The sequence below is a fragment of the Culex pipiens genome, chromosome 1, assembly GCF_016801865.2.
Source record: "Culex pipiens pallens isolate TS chromosome 1, TS_CPP_V2, whole genome shotgun sequence".
NCBI classification, from domain to species: domain Eukaryota; kingdom Metazoa; phylum Arthropoda; class Insecta; order Diptera; family Culicidae; genus Culex; species Culex pipiens.
The window spans coordinates 123,477,668-123,494,508 of record NC_068937.1 but is presented as its reverse complement, the minus strand read 5'-3'; the positions used below and the strand labels follow the sequence as shown (position 1 = coordinate 123,494,508).

At 38.2% G+C, this 16,841-nt stretch overlaps 1 protein-coding gene across 4 annotated transcripts in view; it reads left to right on the top strand.

The window, feature by feature from the left end:
• The window catches only part of LOC120426163 (papilin), a 127,551-nt gene that overhangs the window by 90,857 nt on the left and 19,853 nt on the right, over window positions 1–16,841 (top strand). For all 4 annotated transcript variants that reach the window (XM_039590884.2, XM_039590882.2, XM_039590881.2 and 1 more), the window contains exons 2-3: window positions 7,782–7,952; window positions 16,568–16,628. In XM_039590884.2, coding sequence (XP_039446818.1) covers window positions 7,948–7,952; window positions 16,568–16,628 — 66 coding nt within the window. In that variant the 5' untranslated portion in view covers window positions 7,782–7,947. The remainder of the gene's footprint in view (window positions 1–7,781; window positions 7,953–16,567; window positions 16,629–16,841) is intronic.

Below are 16,841 nucleotides of genomic sequence, written 5' to 3'. Positions count from 1 at the left end.
TGTTCTTCCAATCCGTTGCAAAATAGTGCCATGCTTCATGCACTTTCGCCTCACAACTTCGAGCTAGATTCACTTATCGTGTGAAAAACAATCTTCCATCGATAGAGCGTGCACCGTTGCTGGCAACACTTCTTGGTGGCGTACTGTTTTTTTTTCTTTGGCATAGATGAACAACTTTGTTGTTCGCTGATCCTTCTCCTCTTGGCAACAACCCTACAATTTCACCTGTATGTAAATCTAAGCGATTTTTTTCGTGCAACCTGCCTCCACGATTGATTCCACCTACATTTAAAACACATTAGGGAAATTGATAAACAAAATAATATTTCCTCCGCGGCGAAACTACAGTATGCCTGCATGCCAAAATAACTAAACCGGGTAGCATGGAACAAGAGGATTAGTTGTCGTTTGGGAGTACACTTGACTAGGAGCTCTTTAGTTGCAGCATGACGGGAAAATTGAATCTAAAGCCCCTCTTATCGATGGCAACAGATTTGGCACCCGTTCCAAAGAGGATTACATCGAGAATGGGATAACTTTGAGAGCTTGTTTTGCTGAAGATTATGTTTTTCGAAGGGAGGAAAAAATAGTGCCGGGGATTGTTTTGAAGTAGACAAAGTTTTTCTCAGTAAGGCACCTAATACCTAGTTATTACTATTTCTTAATATCTCCTGGATATTGAAGGAGTTCAAGAAAAAAATATGCTCAGTTCGTCGACTCCCGCAAAGATCGATCCCAGGTCAATCTTGACTTGAAAAGATAAATAGTTTCAACTAACCGAAGAACAAACTTCCAGGAATTCCTTCTCCAAGGGGAACCAACCATCCATAAATAGATCTTTCATCTCCCTTCAAGCTGATGCTCGAAAACTCCATCAATGAATGAGTCTCGTTAACGGGCCATGCCGCGCCATCCCAAAACACGTGTTCCCTCCCTGGTGGTGGCGGCGGTGTAGTGATGCATTTTATAAAGTTCCACAGCTGCAACCAACCAGAAACGAAAAAAACAGGCGAAAATAAAAACGTTAGTCCTACACTGAGATAAAAATCCGACCCATAATCTGTTGCCGCCACATGACAAGGATTACCCACGTGGACACATGCACTCGCAAAAATAAAAAATAAAAGTGACCGGGGCGGCTCAGTACAGAGAGTGTAAACTTCACACAAACCCACAACAGGCACCGTGTAGGTTTGTGAGTTGGTCATGGCTGGGAATATGACTCCCTGGGACATGCATTTGAACATGCTTGCATATCATTATTACGGACGCACACTCGCACACATACACACGCACTATACGGCCTGGTGTGACACGGAAAAAACTGATTAAAATTGTTTGAAAACAGTTTTTAAGCTTTTTTTAAGCAAATTTTTATTTCCCGAGGTTCTCAACTACAGACTTCACCCAAGTAGCAAGAAAAACATCGCTCTTTATTTTTTTGTTGAACAATTGCTGCATAAGTGTTTTTATTCGTTAATTATTGAACAAGTGGCAACACATTTGGTCAATTGTTCACATTTTGATCAAAAAACCATTGTTCAACATGGCTGTGTAACACAAATGCCAAATCTAGCAACGGATTACGAATAGTTCATTTTGAAGTTTATTCTGACCTCAATGAAACATGCTCGTAGAACTCGTAAAGCAAAATGACATTTGCAGACATGGTGTTTCATTTCAGTTTGCTGAACGTGATAACATAGTAGATGTGACCTTTCTCTTCGGCAGAGATTTCTCGTAAACAAGTTGTTTATGTGAAGTTCGCGTTCGTGTTCTAAAATCCGAGCAAGGACATGTTGACGAAACAAGCAAGGATAGTTCTAAAAATAGAAACAGCTTACGTTCGAAAGAAGTTTGGGCAAACTGTTAGTGAACTTGGTAAAACCTAGATGACCGCAGACTTCTTATTGACGTTTAGGCCTGCTCATCCAACATAACCCCTCGTGGAAAGAAGCAGACGCGCGCCCGGACTTGACATTTGGAGTGATCCTGGATTCGATACTTGCCCTGAGCATTCTTCATCAAAAAGGAAAACTGAAAATGCAGCACCGGGAACCAGCAGCAGTAGTAGAGTAGTAGCAGCAAGCGATGTTCATTAGCACTCAATCATAATTGGGTACTAAAGCCCTGTGTCAATTTTTATGTACAACGGTAAAAAACACGATTAAAAACCATTTCTGATCTTTTTTTTTTCATTTTAACTCAAAAAAAATTTTGACAAGACAACATTTTTTCGATGGATCAACTATGGTCCCCTTGGGAACGAGCTGTCAAGTAGGAGCTTTTCTGTCAAGAAGGACCGCGAGGTTAATTTTTCAAAATTGATTTAAAAATCCATTTTAAACTCTTTGTGGTCGTACAAAGGGTCATTGTACTTAGAAAAATAAGCTTTACCGCTGTAAACAAAAATATCAGCAATCTAAGCTTCATTTTAGGACCCAATTGAAAAAAAAACCCCAAAGGCATAACTAGGAAACTGAATGATTTTTTATGGTTGATATTTTTGTATTATCCATTATTCATATTATTATTATTCATAAATGGCGTATCCCTGTCCAAACTAATAAATTACAAAAAACTAGTAGTTAAAGTATCGTAAAGCGACATTACTCACAAATAAAGGATTAAATAAAGAAAAAACAACTTTTGAGCGAAAACCTTGGACGTATTTTATGAAAAGCCTGTTTAACATTCTTGTCTGCCACGATATGTTCTTGAACGATTATAAAAACGTTTGCCTAACTTCCTCCTGAATCTTAAAGGCAGAATGTTGTTAAACGGTTCTAACGACGTTATCCAACCCGGTTCAGAATCTTATAGTCAAGAGTTCTTATGACATGTTCAACAAACGTTCTCTATGCATGTAGGACGTGCGCTGGTAAAACTATATTAAACCACGCACATTTCTAACAGGTTAAGAGTTCAACAACAGAAAAACGTGCGCTTTTTCCAGCGTTCAAGAGTTCTCAGGGACGTTGGGAAAACATAGTAAATGAGTTCAACAACAAGTTCGGAAATCTTTTGGCGAACAAAGTGTGCTACTTGGGCAATGAACTACCTTTCTAAATGCAATAACATTATTGAACATTTTCTACTTCAAAAGCTTTCCTAGTTGATCGAGTAGGCGGGATTTAAAGTGTGTTCACAAACAAAATTTGTTAACGCAGTTTAACGGGACGTAGGGGAACTATACCCTTTCTCAGCCTATTTCTATTATCGGCCTATCAGCACTTTGATCATGAATTACAGCTTAAATAAAGTGTTTTTGACTGTTCCAAAGTAATAAATAGCTCAAATAAAAGTGAGCAAGCAACTCTTCATTGTTGATACATCTGAAAATGTTGATTTAATAGCGAAAAATGGCAAAAGTGATGAGAATTGGTCGAACGGCTTAGTGTGATTAAAATGGGTATATTTCCCCTAATACATGATCGGTTTCCAATTTCCTCTCACGTTCTTTTATTGCAATTTTCTGAGAAAACAACAGAATCTTCGAGTGTGCGTGAACGCGGAAAAGAGGAGGATTGATAGAAAGAAAATGCTCTTGAAAGTACGAGATAAATGAAGAGAACTCACAAGTTGTAGTGGCGCTATATTCTCTGATATTTCGTTGCAGGAATCAGAAAATGATATTTTTTTATATCACTCTACCAGTGTTGTAAGAAGTTATTATCAATTGTAAGAAAACAAAGTGAATTAAAATAATTGTCAACTATGTCAACTGTCAATCTTGTCATCCAAAAAATCTGTCAACCATGGAATGCACAAAACTTCAAACTTTCCGTTCCAAAACTGCTGGAACAACTGAGAAAAGGACAGTTGGAAAAGCGATAATCACTAGCTGTCGTCGACACATTTTCCCTTTCTTTCCCACCGATCCTCTCTCCTCCATTCCACACATGCAAACAGACGCACTTTCCATCGCCGCCGACAAGCCCCCAGGAGAAAGAGAGAGACTGTGTGTATGTGTTTTATAGAGCGTAAAAAGTAATTAAATTTCAAGTGCATCACTCACACTTGACTTTCTGGGGACTCACCCATGGAACGCACTATATGGACGACATGTTTGTGGTGGAAATCAGGCCGACCGGCCACCCCGGAGAGGCACGTTGGTGACAGCCGACGTGGGAAAAATCTGGAAAATTGAAATCGGTGATTTATGGATGGGCGGGAAACGCGTCTCGCAGTTTTCCCGGAAATTGGAAACAATTACGAGGGGCGGCGTCGTCGCCGACGACGGTGCGGGAGGCATCTTTGGCAGGTCGTTGACGTGACAGGCACTTTCGGGGAAGATTCATGACGCTGTCTGACAAGTGATGAGAGGCCACGTTCTTGGGTAGTGGAAGCTTACGAGAGGGTTGTCGCCGAAGAGTTTGTAAAATTCGTACAAGCGTATCTCAATCTGTTGAAAATGTTTCAAAGTTCATGTAAAATCAAATTCAATTAAGTAATTTGAGCTGATCTCAAACAATTGACTTGACTGTTTGATCAATTAATTCGGAAATCACTTCCAGGGATCAATTTCACTTTATTCGTTGATCGTTCATCAGCACTGAATAAATATTATCCCCAACCACTTGAAATCAATCCCACTTCAATCGGAATAAAAATCGGATTAAATCGACAGCGCTCACTCGCACCGACAGCTTCGCGTTACTGATCGCTAATTAGGCGCGAACATAATTGATTGCCCCTTGCACACCTGAAATGTTTGCTCATCAGCCGTCATCTCCTGTTCCACGTGACGTGCAGAGCATCCTCAATCACACGAAAATCATATGTATTTAGAAGGAATCTTTCAAGGTAGCGACACCTTTAATAGGCCTTGCTTTCTTTTGATTTAGATCATCCTCTAATAGATTACGACAAAATGACATACGCACAAAAACAAGGATTTTGGGGGAAAATGTCAGATTTACTTCACTAAGTCCAGGATTTACCTCAAAACCGATCTTAGTAAAGCTGGTTGTAAAAAATCTGAGTGATTTAAAGTTGAGTTGTAGAATTGACAATTCACCTTCACGAGCGCAAACCAGGTGTCACAATTCCTGCTCAATTTTCATCTTTTCACGCTGGTTTGAAACCGTTTGCCAATCAGCTCAATAGACTGGAATTATTACCGCTGCTAGTAGTGGGAAAACATTTCACGAATCACAGAACCGCGGTTCGTAGAAGCCCTAGCGAATGCTTCTTGTTAATATTTCATCACCTGAACCCATGAATTTATTACGCTTGGTGTCCTGGGCAATATCGTTGGATATGCTCAAATCTATTATTGAACACTAGAGCAAGCTTCTATTTTTTTATTACGGACTTCAAGATACAAAAGATACTTTTATAAAATAACCTTAAATGACCAAATTTAAATTTATCATAGAGCAATTCCAGCCCAAAACAGGAAATTTTTAGGTACGTTTTTCTCGACCCTCTCCGATTTCACTGAAACTTTGTAGACATGTTATCCTACGCTTATGTAAGCCATTTTTGTGTATATGGAGCTAATTCCACTCGATAATGACTTTCGAGAAAAGCGTAAGTGTTTTAAATATTTTTGTAATTTGTATCTCGAAGCCGTTGCATCATATCAAAAATTGGTTAAAGACAAACTTGTAAGAAATTTTACGGACTTTCCGAAAAAAATACACCGAAAAATGCAGGATGGTGCAACTCACCTAAAAATATACAAAAATCATTTACTGTAACTGTTTTTTTTTTTAAGTGCGTTGAGAACGTCAAAATTTTCAAAAACCGAATACGGAAAATCGATTTTGCAGACAATTTTACATAAAAGTCCTTAAATTGAACACTGTCTTTAGTCTAATCTTTGCGAAGTTACAGCGGTTTTAAAAATAAAAATGCCGAAAAAACTGGGTTTTCGATGCTTTTTGGCAATTTCTGTATGACAGACTTGATTTTTTAGTCTCGTGAATAACAGCTTAATACAGTCGACACTCTGGCTGTCGATCTTCTCGATATCAATATTGCTCCATCTATCGATGAATTTTTCAGTCCCTTCAAACTGCATACTTCGATTGGCTTTATTCCTCGATATTTTCTCTTGCTTGAAGGATCTCTTCCTCGACGGTCCCTTGGATTCTGTTTGCTTTAAAAATCTCTTCCGGTTGTCAATATTGTCACTATCTCATGGCTTGCATAGACATTTTTCTTTGCAAAACGAAGCTTTGAAGGGTGTTTGACATTAGTTAGTTTTTGTTTTCTGGACGTTGCTATGATTCTCTCCCATAGCTGGGTACCAAGAAAAACATATTTTCAATCGAGTCCTCATTTTGCATCATTCTGTAAACTGATGATTCTCTTCCTCGACGGTCCCTTGGATATTGGCAACCAGAGAGTCGACTGTAACAGCTTAATGGCGGTTTGTTTACCAAAAAAAAACAAACCGCTCCGTTCGATTGAAATTGACCGTTTCGTGGACAGTGCAACACAAAAAGTTTTTTCGAAACCGAAACCAGCAGCTACCAGCATAATATGTGCTGCTATGCACCAACTAAGACTGAGGAACAACAACAAAAGACAGTTATCAATTTACCCAAAACCCCAAAAATAACCAGAAAACAAACCGTTTTTAATCCTTGAAAAAGGCAATAAATTTGCCGAAACGTCGGAAATTGAAACAATACATTGTTTTCACTGAAAGCCGAAAACCAAATCCAAAATTGTAGAGTAACAGTCGAGAGCATAACTACTATCATTTCCTCTTATTAGCGTGTTATTAAACATTTTCAATGTAATATCACTTCAATACCAAGTTTTGTTATTTTATCAGAAACTGTTATAAATTTTTCTTCTTGAAGTTACACTTTTTGTTATTTTAACAGGATTTGTTATTGAAATATTATTAATTTTGTTATTACCGTCTGCCCGGGGGGGGGGCCGACTTTGAATTCCCTACGTTGTGTTTTACTTGTCCAGGCGCGTAGAATCTTCCAAATTGATTGAAATAAAACAACTAGTTTGTGGTGACTGCCGAGCCAACCGTCTCGGACGATGGTCAGCGCGCGAAGAGGCAGAATAAAGGTTTATTGTTCTCGATACGGGTACAGAAGTAAACATTCAGGGGACGGACACAAATACCGACTTGCACGAACAAAAGATTTTTTTAGCATCAACTTCAACGATAAAAAGTGACCCTTAACCCTTAACCCTTAACCGATTTTGCTCAAAATTTTCAAATGTTTTTATTTTTCCCTTATGAATTGAATCAGGGGGTATCTCTGATGTCATTTTTATTATCGTCACCCTAATGTAGAATTAGTGCTGTTCTCTACTCCCACTTATGCAATTTTTAATTGTATGCAAGAGCGACGAACCGCCCTAATTCTCCATACATACTTTGGGAAAAGACAACGTCCCAGTCTAAATATTTTTGAAAATTTTAAAATGTACGTGTTTTTGGGGATCCTTAACTACTTTGAGTTGAGCCTGCGCAGTCATTTTTGTCAATTTTTGTTGGTCAGTGTAATGAATCGAGCATCCCCAGGGTTAACTCCTCCTCCATATACTATCTTTATAATTCAACTTGCTCTGAACTCCCAAGACCAAACATCAGACGAACTCATCGTTCCGTGCCAATCCGAGCGACATCGTGGTCGGTTCGCGAACGGCTCTTTAATGTTTGCACAAACGTCATGTGTTTATCTCGGTGACGAGAGGCGTCGCCGCTAAATTCAACATACTATCTCTGCAGATTGTTTATTTATTAATTCAAGATGTAAACTTAATAACCGATTTGTGCTTATGTTTCTCCCCCTTTGCAGATAATGCTGGCTGCCGCCGAAACTGGACCCGCCGCTCCAAATGAGCGTTTATGAGCTGAGCTTAGCAGCGTAGAGAGGTCCAACCCCAAACCCCCTCCCCTTCTTCGGAATCAGTTTTATGGACGACTTTCGACGATAGCATCGCTTCTTTTTAACTAGCAGCAATATGAGGTACGTTTCAGTAGATTTAAATCATGTCCTAGGTTCCCTTGTCCGCTCACAATGGACGCTTTTTTATCGTTTATCGGGGTCGGAGGGCAACTTTCAATTATTCCATTATCTGAAAAGCATGGGCGGCGGATAACGGTCAGAGAGGGGAAACAGCATTAAATCACTCCATTTTGCAGCTGGCCCATAGTGGTGCGATGAAGCAAATAATCGGGAATTGTTACGACACACCCCGGAATTGAAGCTGGCAGCAGATGCCATCGAAGTGGCATGATGGACCAGAGGGTTTGGGGAAATCATAATTGCTTTCGGTTCATATCTTTATGAGCCATGTTTTTCCGGGATCAATTTGGGGCAGCACAACACTTTTTTTTTGGGAGAGGGGCTGGAAGACCCATAAATTCTGGATGGGCGCTGCTGCTACTCGACACACCGACCCAAATTTGGGGCACGTCTCACACGAGCAGTTGAAATTACTAAAGTGATTATGGCTTCGGTTGCAAAATCTCAACTCAAGAGCGTATGTACTCGAAGAACGATTGCCGTTTCTTTTGGCGGGCTTTGTACTGGTACCAAATGTTGCCCCCCAAAAACCCTGTTATTAACCTTTTCACTCATCTCTGCGCCGAAACGTGCAATTTTTCTGTTCCAAACACACGCCAAAAAACATTATAATTCACTTTTGATGCATCTGCACCGGGTGTGGTATCTGATGCAGTTCTGATTGTTTGTTTACATCTTTGCTACATTGAACGTGTAAACAAATCGCGATACTTTAGAGAACTCTTCTTGGAACGGCAGTTATGAGCGAATGCTACTTCAAATAGGGACGTCAATTTTCAGTTCTTGGAAGTACAGAGAGCACTAACTGATGATTTCATTTGAGTATTAATTGCGATTCGAAAGTGGGAATGTCAATCTGTCAACAATAATTAATAATCCTGTCAGGTCATGAAACAGATTTTTTTTTCAATCCGTGTTTATTGAACGTTCTAAATTGGTTTCAGACAGGATATGTTTGAAATTAAATATACTGCCCCTGATTGCATAAATGTCCCATATGCATTTTCATCACTTTTGAGTTAATGATGCAGTTTGTTTCAGAATCGTGTGCCCTTTCAGAAAAGCCTACAACATCCAAAACTTTGTTCTAGAAATCAGGAGGAAATCCAGTTTTTTAATGATAACTTAACACTTAGCCTCATGTGTGGTACAAACTTGTCTTGCGTTTTTCTCAGCTTGCTGTTTTTGCATATGGGACATTTATGCGAACACGGGCAGTATATGTAAATAAAATTGATTTTTAACACTTAACAGGTTTCGTCCTTCTGTAAAATCACGTGGATACTGCTGAGGAGAGATTTGGCGATTGTCCGTTAGGATGTAACAAAAATTACATTTTTCGGGCATTGAGGGGCTTGTTCCAATTAGTGTACTGAGCCCAAATCCCATATATGCTTGACTGGTCGTAAAATGAGCTGGCATTTTGCATTTGAATTTTTAATGGAATTTAACCCGTAAAAAGACATTCTATCAAAAATGACAATTTTCGAGGCACTTTGGCCAATTATGTGTTCATTTTCTACATAACTGGCGTGTAGGCTAGATCCTTGCGGAAATTTTGGTCATATAACATTGATCAAACACCAACTTGGGCTGAATGGAGCTACCGAAAAGGGGCAGTAGGTGTTACAGCATTCAAATTGGAAATCGGTGTACTAATGTGAATGAAATGTGTACCTTAAGAAAACTGATTTAATATGATTTTTTTTTATTGAAATACATTCAAATATGCAAATATAAATACTAAAAACTTTCATCAAAATCATGTTGTTTAGTCAATTTTGTGAGAACTTAATTCTGAATAATATAATAAAAACAGCACAAATGAGATAAAAACAAAGAACTGAAAATCAATTAAGCTTAACTGTTAAAATAAACAAATTATTTAAAAGCTGATGAAAAAGTTAAGGCAGATGTTATGCGATCGATTCAACCAAATTTGAGGTTTTGCGTGGTGACAATGAAGTTTAATTTCCCATTTCTATTGGCATCCTGTCACGTGCGCACTCTAGATATCACAGCAGCGCACCCGCGCCTTTCATCACTGCGAAATTAGAGGTCGCGATAACATTCACTGTCGCGGAAGTTTGTGTGCATGTGTGGGTGGGTGGTTTTGTGGTTGAATGAAGTTCAAATGTAAACAATCATCTGGGAGTGTTTAGACTGGCAACGACTACGATGCAGAGATGAAAGTCAAATTAATTTGGAGCATCAAGTAGACAAGACGGTGACATTGGGAGGAATTTTGAGTAAATAAATGATGAAAACGTCAACGGTTTGCAACTAAAATTATGTTTTCATCCTTACATTTCATTTAAATAGGAGAATACTTTATCAAAGTTGCATTTCAACAAAAAAAAAAATAATAATGATGGTCAAATAACAGATACATAACAGCTCAAAAAATTCAGATTTCCGCTTAACCTTGAAAGTTTTGAAAGTTTTCTAAATATTTCCTGCAATTAATCTTGTAGACTAAATATCGCATCTTTTTTCCACTCGCCAATTTTCCGCTCCAAATTTAAACACCGAAATTACGCACCACCATGCGTGCGCGTGTGTGTATGTTTGTTTGCTGACACACACCCGATTAAACACGCACTGCCGCCGGTTTGTGCAAACAAATTTTTAAATGTTGTTTTTAAAGCACTGCAGAACCCTGCAAGACGCGTAATTCAACCTAATTAACGACCGGCTGTTTGGTTAATTTTTGCCATAATTGCGTCATGAAAACAGAACGAGATGATGCGAAACGATACTTGAGATTTGAGAATTTTTTGGTAAATTTGGTATTTCGTCGCGGATTAAAAATATTATTTACCTTGAAATAAATAAAAAGCAAAATAAATAAAACTAACATTATTTTAAATCAAGGGTATTGATTATCATTTCAAAGGTCAGAGTGAGTCGAAATCAAAAATCACTCACTCGGTGGCGATACAATTCGGCAACCAATCGTGAGCCACCACGATTCGCTAGCAGCCAGCGATTGTTCCGATCGTTTCACACAACGATTCAAATCCTTCGTTAACAGCTTGGCTTACACCGCCCGTCGCCGATTTAAATAATACATGATGTAAGTTGCTGTCAAATGTGCCTTTGATATTGCGTAATCAAAAAAAATACAAAATGCTTTTGATAACATTGATGTTAAGCAATTTTACCAATGATCAAAACGAAGCCGATCGCAGACTACCCTTGAGTAAGCTTTCAGCGACATAGAGCAATCGGCCTCTCTGAGCCATAAGCTGAACTAAGAGAGGGAGAGGGAGGGGTGAAAGTTTTTAGTATCGGTTGATGCTGTAGTTACAAATGGTAGGAATTCATCAGAGCAGATTTGCGTCGCGTTCGATTTGTACTCACGAGTGAAGAGAAAGAGTATATGAGCAATTCTCTACCAAAACCGGAAATGGATTTTATTTGTATTTTTTGATTTAGCTCAAACTTTGTGGGGGCCTTCCCTATGACCAAATAAGCTATTTTGTGTCATTGGTTCACCCATACAAGTCTCCATACAATTTTGGCAGCTGTCCATACAAAAATGGTATGTAAATATTCAAACAGCTGTAACTTTTGAGATAATTTTCTGATCAATTTGGTGTCTTCGGCAAAGTTGTAGGTATTGTTGAGGACTTTTGAGAAAAAAATAGGTACACGGAAAAAATGCAGATTTTTTAATCAATTTTTTTTCACTAAAACTCAATTTCCCAAAATACGTATTTTTTGATTTTCGAGATTTTTTGATATGTTTTAGGGGACAAAAATCCGCAACTTTTGAGCCATAGAGAAACATGGTCAAAAAAACTGCCGCCGAGTTATGAATTTTTGAAAAAATAGTGATTTTTGAAAAAAATCGAAGTTTCATGCAAAAACAAGTATGACATTATTTATTAATGCAAAATTGAATTTGCAATCGAAAAGTACTTTACAGATTTTTTGATAAAGGGCTCCGTTTTCAAGATATAGCCACCGAAAGTTTGATTTTAGCGAAATATTTGCAGTTTTTCAATTTTAAAAATAGTGACCGTTTCTAAAAATATTTTTTTAGAAAATTTCAAAAAATTGCTATAAAATTGTCTAAGAGACATTGAAGATTGGACCTCGGGTTGCTGAGATAGAGCCGCTTTAAGAAAAAGAAACACGAAAATTGATGTTTTCTAAGTCTCACCAAAACAACCCACCATTTTCTAATGACGATATCTCAGCCATTAGTTGTCCGATTTTCAATGTTAATACATGAAACACTCGTGAAATTTTTCGATCTTTTCGAAAAAAATAACTTGAAATTTTTTAAATCAGGACTAGCATTTTAAATGGGCGTAAAATTCAATGTTTGGCCCTTTTGAAATGTTAGTCTTGATTTAAAAAATTTCAAAAGATTTTTTTTCGAAAAGATCGGAAAATTTCACGAATGTTTCATGTATTAACATTGAAAATCGGACCATTATTTGCTGAGATATCGTCATTAGAAAATGGTGGGTTGTTTTGGTGAGATTTAGAAAACTTCAATTTTCGTGTTTCTTTTTCTTAAAGCGGCTCTATCTCAGCAACCCGAGGTCCAATCTTCAATGTCTCTTAGACAATTTTATAGCAAATTTTCTAAACTTTTCAAAAAAAAATATTTTTAGGAATGGTCACTCATGGTCACAATTTTTAAAAATTGAAAAACTGCAAATATTTCGCTAAAATCAAACTTTCGGTGGCTATATCTTGAAAACGGAGCCTTTTATCATAAAATCTGTAAGGTACTTTTCGATTGCAAATTCGATTTTGCATTAAAAAATAATGTCAAACTTGTTTTTGCATGAAACTTCGATTTTTTCCAAAAATCACTATTTTTTCAAAAATTCATAACTCGGCGGCAGATTTTTTGACCATGTTTCTCTATGGCTCAAAAGTTGCGGATTTTTGTCCCCTAAAACATATAAAAAAATCTCGAAAATCAAAAAATACGTATTTTGGGAAATTGAGTTTTAGTGAAAAAAAAGTTGATAAAAAAATTTGCAATTTTTTTCCGTGTACCTATTTTATTCTCAAGAATCCTCAACATTACCTACAACTTTGCCGAAGACACCAAATTGATCAGAAAATTCACTCAAAAGTTACAGCTGTTTGAATATTTACATACCATTTTTGTATGGACAGCTGCCAAAATTGTATGGAGACTTGTATGGGTGAACCAATGACACAAAATAGCTTATTTGGTCATAGGGAAGGCCCCCACAAAGTTTGAGCCAAATAAAAAAATACAATAAATAAAAATGGTCGAAATCGGCCGATTTCGTAGAGAGTTGCTCATATGCAATCGGGAGCATTGCTTTGAATTAAACAGTCACCAAAGGAAAATCGTAAATCTTTGCATTTAACAACACCAGTACCGGGAATATCTAGACAAGATTACCGGGAATATCTAGACAAGATTTGAATGATTTGGATTGTTTTACCGCTATCAAAATGAAATCAAGTAAAAGACTAAATACAACTTGGGCAATCTTCAATTAGTTTAAAAATTCAAAATAACGCTCGTCATGAGAAAAGTTACTACAACCTACGCGCTGACATGAAAAATGAGCTTTCCCTGAATCAAATTAACCCGCCAATCCGCGGTAGCATATTTTCCACACTTGCACCCAGCTCGATCCGACCTCTTGTGTATTAAATTAAGCGAGATAAAATGTGCCACGCAGGCAAAAAAAAAATGATCCCCACGCCCGTGACCTCCACCCTTAATCAGGAAAATTACACGCGCTTTCAAGAACCCAATTTTCCGCGGCTCAAACTCGACGAGGATGGCTGATTTAATCATCACTCCCTTGCATCGGTGCAGAGGTGGCTGGAAGTGCGTTTGGCCGGATTGTGGTGCAATCGGATGTAAAAAACGAGGTACACAAATTTCACCATTTTTTTTTTTTTTTTGTGCAGGAGCGCTCGATCGAGCTTATTTGATGAAATGATTTTTTTTCCACGAATGTCAAATTGCATTATAACGAGGTGCAACGATTATTGTATTAATTAATGGCGGGATTAATGCAGCACCGCGGACTCGCGGAAAAGCGGGTTTAAAATTTCCATTACACTAATTGGCTGCACATGGAACAGAATAACTCGGTTTCGTGGAGTCCTTGGTAGATTTTTAAAAATTCGAAATGTTTTGGGTTGTTGAGCATCCGCGGTTAAATGTGACCTTTTCTACCGACATAAAAATGCTGGCTACACTCGCTGCACCCAATCAAATGACAGCCACGTTTTCCGCTCAGCTGAACCTAAATTGAAACTCCAATCCCAAATCTAACAACAATACTGCAACAAAAGTTTCTCAATTAGTACTTTACCTAACCTGATATCCTCCAAACCACTGCAGTTTTCCCTCCTTGTGCCATTGATTGTTAATTCACGATGGCACAATTAGGGTAAAAACTACGTAACTACGTAACAACGTGCGTGGTTCGCTCGAATTCAGTCTGTCAATGAAACTAACAAACCGTAAAATGACGTTTGTTTTACTCACCAGGCCACAGCCCCACCATCCCCGGATTTATCACTCGTCAAGCTGGTGGTCAAAGGGTGTAATTTATAATTGGGAGGGAAAATCGCAAATTTCGTGATTAGACTAACAAATCTGTGCGCGATGATTGCGGGTTTGCGAGGTTGATGATCAATAATTAGCCCAGCCAGATTAGTAGGTTTGATGAACTGGAAAATTGCGTGCTTTTCATTTAAAATTTCAGCGATTTCCGCAAATTTTTACTTCTGAAGAAGACTTGACCCAAAAAGTTGTCGACTTTCTCTGTTTGGTCAAGCGTTTTGGAAAATCTCATCCCGGTTTCAGGTGTACAGTCCCCTTCACCCGAGGACCCTTGATGTAATTTGATTTGAATTTGTTTTCCCAGGTGCTCGTTCAGAAGTTTTCTGTGGATGGGTTTTCCCCTGTAATTTTCACACTGACCAAAAGCAGACGTTGACTCTCGAAACTTTACGGGAAACAAGCTGAACCAGAAGGACCACGTTTTACTGTACATGGATGGCAGTAGGCTTTGAATGGACCAGGTGATGACATGAGAACTTTGGACAATGTGGGGTAAAGCGATCAAAATTATTCTAGATCTTGAAATTGAATTAACCCTATTCCGACCAAATATCATTTGGAATTTTTTCCCAGTTATTCAAATAATAACCATAAAATTCTATCAAAAGTACACGGTAAAAAAGTTAAAATTTAAAAGGGTCCTAATGTTTCGAATTTGTTTGCCTCTAATGTTCGCTAATTAGAAACTATTCGGATCAAAAAGCACTCAAAAGTCAAAATCAGCTGTGAAAAGAATGATGAGAATAGCGACTTTGCTCTGTACCAGGTTTTCGTCATCCAGCTTGATTGATTGAGCTTTATACAACGAAATTACTCTTGGAAAACAAAACCATATTTGGCATAATTACTTCACTGTTAATACAGTTCGACCCCAAAGCACCCTCCACAGGTGGATGTATCTATTTTACACTCTTCTCAACAATCACTACAAAAAAGGGACAAATAAACAAAACCAAACAATGACCACCATCCTCTCTATCTCTCTCCGGTCACATTTTCCCCCCTTTCAGCAACTTTTCCCACGTAACCGGAAGCGGAGAGTTCCAGCGTTTTGTGTCCGGTGCTGGCAGTACAAGCGTGCAAGGGCCTCTACCTGGTTGGTACTCCCGACGCCAAAAACTTGAACCGAAAGCAATTTATTTAGGGCAAAGTAGCGTAAATAAAAGCACTTGACATAATTGAAAAACTCCACCTTCTGTCCCAGGACCCGCGCTGGTGACTGGCAACTCCTGGTCCTGTCCTGTGTGTTGTTTCTGCATTTTCGACAACCAAATCCCACGTGCCTGCAAGACAAAGCACAGGCACCCACGTTTCTTGTTTCTGGGACAGGACTGATGGTTTTATATTTCTTTTTAATTCCATATGGACCACCTATCCCATTTCAGTCAGGGGAAGTTGGGAAATTTATTGAATGATCAATGAAAATGTGTCAAAATCTTAAAACTAATTGAATTTCCGATGCTTGATAAACTCACACAGTATTTTTTTCATCATTTTTAAAATTAAATCTTTCAAGCTTAAAAGTCACTTCAAAGTGAATATCTCAGGAATTTTCCGGCCTAAGGAGTCCTTAAAAGAGGATCGAAAAACATCCTCGATGGGAAGCGTTCGGCCAAATGGACCACAAAACCAACTGTTTCATCCTCCCCACACACGCACAACCTTCTCAATCTCAAAGGTGTCGGAGAATTCCCTCTTGTGTAAACTTTCCCCCTTTCCGGAAGAGTATGCAAAATTTTCGACATCCCAGCGCCAGGAAAGCTTAACCCCCGCAGCCTGGTGGGGTGGTTCCGGAGAAGAATCTTCACCAATCTTTTTTTTTTTGGTTTTGTTTTCCGGGTTGCTGAGAAGTGTTGAGCAAAACTTGTCAAGAATGTGAAAATTTTAATTAGTTTTTAAGTGAGCGGGGTTTTAGCACCTGAACTTGGTTAATACAACTTTGTTTTTTTCTTCTTTTCTTTCTTTACAGATATTTACAAATTATAGTATTTATAGTAGCGCACCAAATTAGTTTATCCTATTCAAGACGGGTAAGTTGCTTGCGTTAAAGTGTTGTGTAGAAAACTGAGAAGCAAGCCATTTCAAGCCCCCCAAAAAATAATGCATATCTCCAACCAAAATAGTTATTATGGTAAAACAAACTTTGAAACAACTATATTTTGTATATATGGCTGCCTCAAAAAGGAAAGGTCGTGGAATCACTCGCAAAATAATCTCCTTAAGTACACCTGCTAGACCTACCT